General features: G+C 45.6%; 1 protein-coding gene across 1 annotated transcript in view; it reads right to left on the reverse strand.

Moving 5' to 3' along the window:
* cdh23 (cadherin-related 23) overlaps positions 1-12680 on the reverse strand; it is a 285383-nt gene that overhangs the window by 248650 nt on the left and 24053 nt on the right. Inside the window, exons 8-10 of the mRNA XM_038782950.1 lie at positions 11434-11653; positions 9575-9727; positions 4009-4122 (exon numbers count right to left, since the gene is read on the reverse strand). Of these exons, the coding sequence (XP_038638878.1) occupies positions 4009-4122; positions 9575-9727; positions 11434-11653 (487 nt within the window). The remainder of the gene's footprint in view (positions 1-4008; positions 4123-9574; positions 9728-11433; positions 11654-12680) is intronic.

Here is a 12680-nt window from a genome sequence, read left to right on the forward strand (position 1 = left end):
CCGAGCAATGATCACCCTACTCAAACCCACGTATCCACCCTATACCCTTAACCTTACTTTTTAGGACACTACGGGCAATTTAGCATGGCCAATCCACCTAACCCGCACATCTTTGGACTGTGGGAGGAAACCGGAGCACCCGGAGGAAACCCATGCACACACGGGGAGGACGTGCAGACACAGACAGTGACCCAGCCGGGAATCGAACCTGGGACCCTGGAGCTGTGAAGCATTTATGCTAACCACCATGCTACCATGCTGCCCACTAAAGGAACCACAACTGTTCACAATACTCCAGATGCGGTTTTACCAATGTCGTGTACAGTTTCAGAAACAGTTCTCTACTTTTATGTTCTATTCCTTCAGCCATAAAGGCCAGAATTCCATTTGCCTTCCCTATTACCTGGAGACTAGCTTTCTGTGATTCATGAAAAGGACACCCAGATCCCTCTGCACCAAACCACTCTGAAGTTTCTATCCATTTAGATGATAAGTTGCCTTTCCATTTTTCTGACCACAATGGATAACCTCACACTTCTCCATGATAAATTTCATCTGCCAAATTTTGGCTGACTCACCTAACCTATTTATTTCCATTTGTAAATTTTTTTCCTCATTGCAACTTACTATCTCACCTATTTTAGTGTCATCTGCAAATGTTGCTATTGTATCTTCTATCCGTGTATCCAAGTCATTAATATATATTGTAAATAGTTAGGGCCTCAAGGTCCCGAACCCTGTGGCACCTCACTAGTTATATCTTGCCAACCAGAAAAAGACGCATTTATTCCCACTCTCTGCCTTCTGTCGATTAGCCAGTCTTCCAGCCAAATTAATAAATTACCCTGAATCCCATGTGATTTTGACGTGTGAATTAACTTTTTGTACGGCACCTTGACAAATGTTTTCTGGAAGTCCAGACATCCTACATCTACAGGATCCCCATGATCCACTTGTTACATCTTCGGGGAACTCTAGCAAATTAGTTAAACATGATTTACCCTTCATAAAACTATGTTGATTGATGGATTGCATTTTGACTTTCCAAATGCCAGGTTATTACTCTATTAGTAATGGATTCTAACAATTTCCCAACGACAGATGTTAGACTAACTGGTCTATAGTTTCCTAGCCTCCCTCCCTTTTTGAATAAGGGTGTCTCATTAGCATTTTTTCAATCCACTGGAACTGTTCCAGCAACCGGGGAATTTTGTAACCAATGGATCCTCTATCTCGACTGCCATTTCCTTTAAGACCCTAGGTATATAGGCCATCGGGCTCTGGGGACCTAGTCTTAAATCCCAATAGCTTGTTCAGTACTCTTTCCCATTAATGATCATTGTTCTCAGTTCCTCCCTTTCTATTGTCTCTGCATTACCTACTATTATTGAGATGGTACTCGTGTCTTCCACCGTGAAAACTGTGGCAAAATATTGATTTAACATCTCCGCCATTTCGGTATTCCCAACTATTAACTCCCCGGTCTCATCCTCAAAGGAATCACATTGACTTTAGCTACTCCCTTCCCTTTCATATACTTATAGAAGCTTTTGATACCCTTTTTAATATTTTGTTCCAGTTTTCTTTCCTAATTTACCTTTGCTCTTTTTATTACTTTTTTAAATAACCATTTGTTGATTTTTCAATGTTTCCTCATCTTCCAGCCTGCCACTGGCCTTTGTAACATGGTATGCCTGTGTTTTTATCTTTATACGGGCGGACAGTAGCACAGTGGTTAGCACTGTTGCTTCACAGTGCCAGGGAGCCGGTTCCATTCCGGCTTGGGTCAGTGGTCTGTGTGGAGTCTGCACGATCTCCCAGTGTCTGCGTCGGCTTCTTCCGGATGCTCCGGTTTCCTACCACAAGTCCCAAATGACGTGCTTATTAGATGAATTGGACATTCTGAAATCTCCCTCAGTGTACCTGAACAGGCGCCGGAATGTGGCGAGCAGGGGATTTTCACAGTAACTTCATTGCAGTGTTAATGTAAGCCTACTTGTGACACTAATAAAGACATTATTATTGTTATCTTCAACTGCATTGCTTAGCCGTGGATGGTTTTCTCCTCCTACAATCTTTTGTCCTCTCTGGAGTATATTTTAGTTGGGAGGAAGTATCTCCTTGAACAATTGTCACTGCTCATCAACCTACCTACCTTTCAGTCTTCCTGCCTAGTCCACTAGGGCCAAGGTACGTAATTACCTTCAACTCCAGAACGCTAGTGTGGGACTTGTTTCTCGCCTTCAAACTGAATTTGAAATTCTATCATTCTATGATCACTCTTTCCCAGAGGATCCTTAACTAGGTCATCAATTAATCCCTCCTCATTACACAATACCTAATCCAGAATATCTTGGTCCCTGCTTGATTCCAAAACATACTGTTCCAAGAAACAAATCTTTAATTCATTCTCTAATACATGAACTCTCCCTCGAGGTTGCCTTTGCCAATTTGATTAATCCAGTCTATATGCATCTTAAAATCATCCATGATTATTGTTGTGTCTTTCTTACAAGCCCCAGTGTTTCCTGGTTTATACTGTGCTTCACTGCGGAAATACTGTTTGGGGACCTTCCTTCCTTTACTATTTCTTATTTCTACCCAGCGATCTCCAGTGCCTGTATCATTTCTCACTACAGCACTGATCCCTTCCTTTACCAGCAAAGCTACACCACCTCCTTTTCCTATCTGTCTATCCTCCTGAAATACTGAGTACCCTTGGATATTCAACTCCCAGACCTGGTTTCCTTATAACCATGTCTCAGTAATCGCACCGAATCATACACCCTTCTCTCTATTTGTCTTGTTAACTCACAATTTTGTTCAGAATGCTTCATGAAATCAGACACAAAGGCTTTAAGTTTATTCTACTATCAAATTTCCCTACTCTTGTCTGACTCCTGAGTGCAATATAATGTTCACACGCTCTGTCCCTTCCTTGTCTTTTCTGGATCCTACCTTCCCATTCAACTGCGATTTTCTAACTTCCCATGCAACTGAGCACCCCCCCCCCCCCCCCTCGTCCACCGCATTATTCAGACAAGAATTAACATTGAGCTAAATAAGGAGGCATCAGGGCAGGTGATCGATGTGTTGGCTTTAAGGGTCATCGGAAGGCAGAAGAGTTAGCTTTAGGGAGAGCATTCCAGAGAGATGGGCCCTGGTAACTGTTTTGTTATGCTCTTGACGTAGCATAAGCTTCTTCCTTGATGTGCACTCTGACAAAGGAAGGTTCAGACTTGGAGATAGCTTAAACACATTTATTAAATTGTTAATGATTCTCCTACTTGGATTCGACTCTCCTGTTATTCCTGCTATAGCTACTCAGACGATCTAACCAGTCTGCTACAATCCACGTGGTGGGTGTGATGTGTTTCAATCAACCCTGTATGTACTCACTAAGTGTCCCACTGGAAAGAGAAAGATCATGTGTGCTGTGTTCTTATATATAGGTAGCCCCCTTGTGGTACTGTCACCGCTGTGTGTGTCTTGACTGCCCATTGGTCGTTTCCTATCATACTGACCTATTGGTTGAATGTCTGTGTGTCATGATGTCTCTGGTACTCCCTCTAGTGTTTATCTAGTCTAAGTGTATTTACATTAACCCCTTGTGTATTTACAGTGATGCACATCACCACAGTAACTAAAGGCACGACTGCCAATTCTGGAGTGATTAACTTACGAGTCATGCGAGAGGCCAGAGTTGGAGGCGTGCAGATTAAAGAGATTCCGTATTCTGGTCTTTTAAATCTTACAACACTAGGTTAAAGTCCAACAGGTTTGTTTCAAATCACTAACTTTCGGAGCGCAGCTCCTTCCTCAGGTGAATCAGCTGTGCTCCGAAAGCTAGTTATTTGAAACAAACCTGTTGGATTTTAACCTGGTGTTGTAAGACTTCTTACTGTGCTCACCCCAGTCCAACGCCGGCATCTCCACATCATGGTCTTTTAAATGACAGCGTTGCATCCTATATCTGTGGTATTTGAAATATATTAACAAACTACTCACCAATTGCTTCCAAAATGAGTGTGTAAGAAACTTGGGTTTCTCTATCCAGCGTCACCACAGTCCTGACTAGTCCATCCCTGAAGCCAACGCTGAATTTCCCATCATCATTTCCACCTGAAAGATTAAGATTCGTTACTATTTTTGAGACTGAAGTGCTGGCTTTAGGCTGAACATAAATATGAGAGATTCAGCAAGACAGGTCTGTCTTCCTTCGAGGTAACAGGAACCAGACAGACAGTTAATGTCACTCGCTTCACATGTAACATGTCTTCCTAGTATACTGGCAGACAGACTTTTGTTTCAATTGGCAGTAAGTGTCACTTGATGGAGGATATCCTGGGGATCCCCTCCTGAGTTCCATACAGCTCTCACTGCAACACCTGCAGTACAAGGTGATTCAAATACTCATTTATTTCTCACTATCAGTTGCTCATGTTTGGGCGTTCAGATCCCATGTGTAGAGGAATCATCGAATCCCGACAAGTGCAGAGTTTATTCATGAAGACCCCCCCCCCCCCGCTTCTCAACCTTGCCCCTCGCCTGAGGTGTGGTGACCCTTGGGTTAAATCACCACCAGTCGGCTCTCTTTCCCCCCGCCCCCCCCCCAGCCGCGTGTTTCTTGGTGGCGCAGCTTATGGCCATCTAGGACTATGGCTACTTTACCTCACACTACAGATAGAGGCCTTTCGGCCCCATCAAGTCTGCACCAACCCTCCGAAAGAGCACCCACTACCCCCCCGCCCTAAGCCTGCAAACCCCACCAAACTTTTGGACACTTAAGGGACAATTTATCCTGGGGCTGTTTAGCACAGGGCTAAATCGCTGGCTTTGAAAGCAGACCAAGCAGGCCAGCAGCACGGTTCGATTCCTGTAACAGCCTCCCCAAATAGACGCCGGAGTGTGGCGACTAGGGGCTTTTCGCAGTAACTTCATTTGAAGCTTGAAGATGGAGTTTAATGCGGAAAAGTGTGAGGTGGTTCACTTTGGAAGGAGTAACAGGAATGCAGAGTACTGGGCTAATGGCAAGATTCTTGGTAGTGTAGATGAACAGAGAGATCTCGGCATCCAGGTACATAAATCCCTGAAAGTTGGCACCCAGGTTAATAGGGCTGTTAAGAAGGTGTGCTAGCCTTTATCAGTAGGGGGATTGAGTTTCGGAGCCACAAGGTCATGCTGCAGCTGTACATAACTCTGGTGCGGCCACTCCTGGAGTACTGCGTGCAGTTCTGGTCACCACATTATAGGAAGGATGTGGAAGCTTTGGAAAGGGTTCAGAGGAGATTTACTAGGATGTTGCCTGGTATGGAGGGAAGGTCTTACGAGGAAAGGCTCAGGGACTTGAGGTTGTTTTCGTTAGAGAGGAGAAGGCTGAGAGGTGACTTAATAGAGACATATAAGATAGTCAGAGGGTTAGATAGGGTGGACAGTGAGAGTCTCTTTCCTCGGATGGGGATGACCAACACGAGGGGACATAGCTTTAAATTGAGGGGTGGTAGATATAGGACAGATATCAGAGGCAGTTTCTTTACTCAGAGAGTAGTAGGGGTGTGGAACGCCCTGCCTGCAACAGTAGTAGACTCGCCAACTTTAAGGGCATTTAAATGGTCACTGGATAAACATATGGATGAAAATGGAATAGTGTAGGTCAGATAGGCTTCAGATGGTTTCACAGGTCGGCGCAACATCGAGGGCCGAAGGGCCCGTACTGCGCTGTAATGTTCTATGTTCTATGTTCTAAGCCTACTCGTGACAATAAGCGATTTTCATTCATTCAATCCAGCTAACCTGCCCATTTTTGGACTGCGGGAGAAAACCGGAAGCACACGGAGGAAACAGACACAGACAAACTGTGCAAACTAGATACAGTCCCCCAAGGTTTAAATTGAACCCAGGTCCTTGGTGCTGTGAGACAGCAGTGCTAACCACTGTGCCACCCCTAATCCTAATTCCTTTCTGTACCGATTCACGCTACTACCTTGGTTCTCTAATATTTCTGGGAGTTCATTTTGTATTTTCCTCCACGAAGCCGGAGACAGAATAATTGTTCTGTTTCTCTGCCATTTTCTTCTTACCCGTTATAAGTTCTCCTGTCTCTGCAATGGGCTCACAGCGGTCTTTGCTAATCTTTTCCTTTTAACCTGCGTGTAAAAACTTCTTCAGATTTTATTTAAATGTATTTTATTTACATTTTATTTTATTTGATTGAATGGAAAAACCCCTCCTCTATTTCCAGTGAGCCCCACGCTCCCTGACAAAATGCAACATTCATCAGTCACCTATAAAGAGGACCGCCCGCGACAGTTCGACCTTTCAGTCAGTGGTGGGCACCCTGCAGCCTGGAGGCCACATGCGGCCCATCTGCGTTCGGAGTGCAGCCTAAGAGACATTTTGTTGACCGTTGCCCACGCGCAGAGTCGCCACGTTCCAATGATTTCACCTGTGTAGTTTTTTCCCCCGACTGGTCTTGACTGAATGATACGCACGCAAGGCCAGGACGAGTGAGGTGAGGTGCGTGCTGATCGCTCATAACATTGACTGTGAGAGCCGTGTGCTCCCTCTCTGTCCAAAGTGTAAATATCTCTTTTGTTTTTATCGTTTGTAGTTGAAGACAGTTATACTAATACACAAGTGATTTAAGCATTTTCTACAACTTGTTATGAAATATTCTGCATGTATTAGAGTCATAGATTTCTCCAGCATAGAAAGAGGCCCTTTGGCACATAATAGAATCCTTACAGTGCAAAAGGAGGCCATTCTGCCCATCGTCTGCACCCACCCTTCCAATGAGCACTCTATCCATGTCTACTCCCCCATCCACCCTATCCTATCCCTGAAACCCCATAACCTAACTTGCACATCCCTGGACACTAAGGGGCAGTTTAGCACGGCCAATCCACATAACCTGCACACCTTTGGACTGTGGGAGGAAACCGGAGCACCCGGAGGAAACCCACGCCGACATGGGGAAAATGTGCAAACTCCACACAGTCACCCAAGGTCAGAATTGAACCTGGGTCCCTGGCGTTGTGAGGCAGCAGTGCTAACCACCGTGCCACCTTTATTTGAGCAGCTTTTCAAAATGCTGTTCCTGTCCGATGTGCGCATGAACATTCCCTCTGTGCGTGAAAATACCAGCGAGCAACCTGATATGGCCACATCTGTGATTGTACGAGGACTGCATCCTTTCCACCTTATTACTGTCACGTCTCGGGGCCTTCGGCAGCCTTCAAAGGTCACTGTCTGATGTAAAAAAAAATGCTAAAGACACAAGGTGGTTATCAGACTGAGAGATTCCTCAATCACAATTTACTCCTCGGAGGGCTGAATGAATAATACCCTCAAACTCCGGGTTGAAGCATGCAAAAGTCCGTACGTTTCTCCACAAATTGTCGAAAATCCAGTCGCTCAATCTTACAGCACAGGAGGAGGCAATTTGATGGCTGTATCGACTCTTTCAAAGCACTATAGCCCCACTCTTTCCCCACAGCCCAAAAACATTTCTTTTCATCAAATATTTATCTAATTCTCTTTTGAAGGTTATTAACGAATCTGTTTCCACTGCCCTTTTAGACAGTAAAATGCAGATCACGCCAACCCGTCGCTTACAGTTCTCTCTCGCAAAAAAAAACAACCCAACGTCACCAGTATCGATAGGATCTCAGTTTACAAAATTTGAAAGTCAATTTCTCTCAGCCACCAACCCGCATTTTAACCTCAAATTTCCTTATAAACAGATTTTGCATTTAAAAAGGATCACTGCAGTGCACAAGGCTTTAACAGGCGGCGATAGGATCGATGAAAATCCTTCCTTCACATTTCAGGGGAAGATTAAATCCCTCATGTCATTTAAGCTAAGCTTCATCATTTAAAGATCCATTAAACATCACCTAAATGGAGCCGCGTCCAGTGACATACCTGGTGCAGTTGGATTTGGAGCTCCCCCGCACCAATAACTTAAATATCAGTCTGCATTAACGACTGCTGGGTTTTAGTGAGGGAATGAATAAATGAAACTGTCGATATCGAAAAACATGACAACTCACGGTCCCCCGTGACACATGGGATTTTGAGCTACGAAGATGATTGTTTAAACAGCCAGAATCGTGTATGCACAGGAGGGTTCCACAAACAACGATTGACTGGATAATCTGTTTATGGAGTTAATAAAAAACAGAAAATTCTGTGCAAAACTTAGCAAGTCTGGCAGCAGGGGTGGGGAGAGGAGTCAGAATTATTGTATCAGCTTCGGTCGGGAATTTGCGACCTGCCTTGCAGGATCTTCCAGTCCAGTGGGTGGGTGGGTGTGGGGGGGGGGGGGGCGGGGGGGATCCCTGCAGACGTTTCCCCCCCAGAATTAGTTAGTTTTTGACAGAGTGTCGAAAATGATAGGGGATATTTCCGTACTCAAACAAATCTCAGAATTGTTGCAGTGCTGGAGGAAGTCATTCAGCCCATGAGATCTGTACTGCCTCTCCTAATGAGCAGCTCCCTTAGCTGCTCATCCTCACCGTCTCCCCGTAATCCGGCATATTCTTCCTTTTCAATCTAATTGCCTTTCAAATAACTTTGATTGAACCTTCCTCCATCACAGCTGTACTCCAGACCATAACCACTCGCTGGACCTAAAAGGTCCTCCTCATGTCGATTTTGGTTCGCATCAATTATTTTCAACTGACCCTTTCAGGAGTTGGAACTAATTTTCCCGTCCAGACTCCCTTGCTCTTCAATACCATTGACATATTTCTTCATAATCTTCTTTTCTGTAAGAACAGTTCTAACCTCTCTGATCTAACCTCACAACTGAAGTTCCTGTCATACTGCGACTGATATTTGTTCCATGTGATTTACAGCACAGAAACGGGCCATTCGTCCCAACCAGTCCGTGCTGGTGATTATGCCCCACTCAAACCCCCTCCATCTTTTCGCACCTAAATCCTCCCTCATTTTGCTGGTCTAGTTTACCCCTAAATGCGTCTCCACTACTAACTTGGACCACTCCTGGTGGGAATGAGTTCCACATTCACAGCCCCTCTTAAAGGTATAAGTGGCTATGGAATCAAAGTGGGTTGATGGAGTTAAGATGCAGATCCACCATGATCTAAAGGAATGACCGATGTAGCTCAAGGGGCCGAATGGCCTGCTTCAGTCCCGACTGGAGTAATTAACATTTTTTGGGTAATGGTTGCTGATGGAAGCAGCATCACACAGAGGAATGTATCAGCCATTTTGGATATTTTTCAGGGTACGTGGTTGGTGCAGGATCGCTGACTCTAGAGTAGGCGGACGTCGGCTCTTGCCGGGTTGCGCAAGCTCAGCTCGCCAGCATTTTAATTCTGCCACCACTGGGAGTGAGCAAAGTGCGCATAGTGCTGACTTCAAGGGCAGTGGTTGTTCACCATCTCTGCCAGGTGGACAGAGATAGGGCAGCAGGACTTTAGCTATTGGTTAAACCTGGCGAGGTCCAGGACGGAAGGAAGCCGCAGAGTGCGATGAGGGTTTATGGGATCTTGCTGTGCGGCGATGCCCGTGGCGCCTCTCAGCCCCGTGCTCCGCATGAGGTGCCTACCTGTGATGAAGTAGCTCAGCTCTGCGTTAAGGCCCGTGTCAGCATCGGTGCAGTTGAGGCGGACAACCTCATGGTCCCTGGGCACGTCCTCCGACAGGGAGATATCGTAAATAGTGGGGTGAAACGTTGGAACCTCATCATTTATGTCCAGCACTGAAACAAACAAGTAAACAAAAAAAAAAAATCAAGCTCGAGGTTTTCAACTGCGCTACAGAAAGGAAGATGGGCTTTAGGGGAGTCGGAAGAAATGAGCCCTTGAATCTTGGTGAAAGGAGAGACATGTTGCCAACACCTTTTGTCTTGCTCTCATCGGGAAGAATACAAAATGGTGCATTATTCCTGATGAGTGCGAGGCGGAAAGCTTCAGCAAAATGCCTCTCTTCAGTAATATCCAAATCAGACCTCATTGATTAGCCAAGTGAGAGTGAGTGCCCCCAGAATAAAGCATGAGCAACAATGCAATTACGCGCATAGGGGCAGCAGGGTAGCAAAGGGGCAGCAGGGTAGCATGGTGGTTAGCATAAATGCTTCACAGCTCCAGGGTCCCAGGTTCGATTCCCGGCTGGGTCACTGTCTGTGTGGAGTCTGCACGTCCTCCCCGTGTGTGCGTGGGTTTCCTCCGGGTGCTCCGGTTTCCTCCCACAGTCCAAAGATGTGCGGGTTAGGTGGATTGGCCATGCTAAATTGCCCGTAGTGTCCTAATAAAAGTAAGGTTAAGGGGGGGGTTGTTGGGTTACGGGTATAGGGTGGATACGTGGGTTTGAGTAGGATGATCATGGCTCGGCACAACATTGATGGCCGAAGGGCCTGTTCTGTGCTGTAGTGTTCTATGTTCTATGTTCTATATCTTCCTCTGCCTTTTATCTCTCCCAATAGGTCCCATAGCGTGGGGAAAGGTGGAGGTCCTGTTTGGCCGTGATGATCTGACTATTCCAAGTGAGAGACAGATTTGATGAACCAGGTGGTCTTACCCTGCATCAGGAAAAAGCCTTTCAGCTCCCTCCACACTCTTGCATGATTACCCGCAACCAGGGATTTCCCTCACACCACGCAGGATCTCTGCAATCTCTTTGAAACCCGCAAAACAGTCAAGGCAGATTGATTCATGCAACCATGAACTTCAGTTCCCTTTGGCGACTGGTGTTGGCCCTGTCCCTTTCCAATGAACCAGAATGAATTCCTTTCAGGGTGGGGAACTCGAATAGCCTGAGCTGGCGATCCTTGTGCATCACCTGGGTGGCCTGGTGGTCAAGCCCGATGGTGGACAGAGAGGTCCTGAACGATGTTGTCCAATGCGCAGTCAGCCTGGGCAATTGTATGTAACGAGCGTTCGAGAGGAAAGTTGTTGGAAACCAAATATCCCTCAAGATGATCATCAGCTCGCACAATTCATCAACTAAACACATCAACAAAACAAATGCTGTGTTTCAAGTGAAAATGCAAACAGCTGGTAGCAACCAGGCTTGAAAGGAGAAAAATGTGCTAACATTTTGAACATAGTTGCTTTGCTGTAAATTTGAGAGGAACTTTCAACCCATCATATTGCTTTTTAAATGCGGCTGGTCAGAGTATTTATGTTGGTTTAATATTTAACCAATTTCATGGTGTTTTGTTTAGAATGAAACATCCGATTAGAAAAAAAATTAAATCAATACTTCTGGTTTCTCCAAGTTGTGAATATGCTAGTCTAACCAAAAAACAATTTCATGTTAACAAGTTGGCTAAATAACCGGCTAATAAACTGATTTAATTCTCAAAGGTGCCCTAGTCAAATTTGGGAATCTGTTCCATTGTGTAAAATAATGTTCTCCTGTCACTTTGACCAGATCTCCATACTTGTCAAAGGCATTGTTGCTTACCCCTTACAGTCAAAGTACTGGTGGAGATCCGTGGTACCATTCCCCCATCACTGGCTATCAATCTCAAATAATATTCCGATATCCTCTCCCGGTCCAACACCGCAGTCGACGTGATTAAGCCTGTGCTGGAGTTGAGCACAAAGTCCAATCTGGGCATTCCAACTTCCAGAGAGTATGTGACCATCCCGTTGGAACTTTCGTCAGGATCCAGCACCGACACCTAGCGACAGAGAAGAGGGAAGCATCTGAAAAGGAACAAGGCAAACTGCGAGGGGAGGGGTGAACAGTTTTGGTTCCCTCATCGAAGGAAAGATGCACCGGCATTGGAGGCAGTCCAGAGAAGGTTCACTGAGTTGATCCCGGGTATGGAGGGATTTCCTTACGAGGAGAGGGCGAGTAGATTGGGCCTGTACTCATTGGGGTTTAGAAATATGAGGGGAACATTTATTGAGGCATATAGAATTCTCAAGGGGTTTGACAGGGTAGATGCGGAGAGGTTGCTTCTACTTGTGAGAGTGTCTAGGACCAAAGGGCATCATCTCAGAGTAAGGGGTCACAAATTTAAGACAGATGAGGAAAAGAACTCTGAGGGTAGTGAATCTGTGGAATTCTTTACTGCAGAGAGCTGTAGAGGCTGGGCCGTTAAGCATGTTCAAGGCCAAGATAGACAGGTTCTTAATCTGAGGGAATCAAGGATTATGGGGATAAAGTAGGAAAGTAGAGTTGAGGATTATCAGATCAGATATGATCTCATTGAATGGCGGAACCTATGTGAATAGGCCTACTTCTGCTCAGACAACTTATGGTAACCCTGCAGAACATAGAAACAGCAAGGAGGCCATTCAGCCGCTCAAACTTGTTCTGGTGGAAGAAGGGAAGCACACAATATACCACAGGCCTGGAGATGATTATAGAACTTAGGAGCAGGCCATTCAGCCTGCTCCGCCATTTAACAACCTCAATGCTAGCTCCCCAGACGATCCCTTTATGCCTTCATACCACTGTTATCTAGAAACCTACCGATCTTTGCTTCAAACTTACTCAACGACAGCCCCCAGAGCTCTCTGAGGTCGGGAATTCTAAAGATTTACCACCATGTGTCTGAAGAAATTCCTCATCTCAGTCCTACCACCTATTTGGAGACTGCGACCCTGGTTCGAGACCCCACCCCCCAAACCCCCACCCGAACCAAGGGAAGCATCCTTCCTGCATCTACACTGTCCAGTCCTGTAATAATTTTGTGCACC

The sequence above is a fragment of the Scyliorhinus canicula genome, chromosome 22 (assembly GCF_902713615.1).
Source record: "Scyliorhinus canicula chromosome 22, sScyCan1.1, whole genome shotgun sequence".
NCBI classification, from domain to species: Eukaryota; Metazoa; Chordata; class Chondrichthyes; order Carcharhiniformes; family Scyliorhinidae; genus Scyliorhinus; species Scyliorhinus canicula.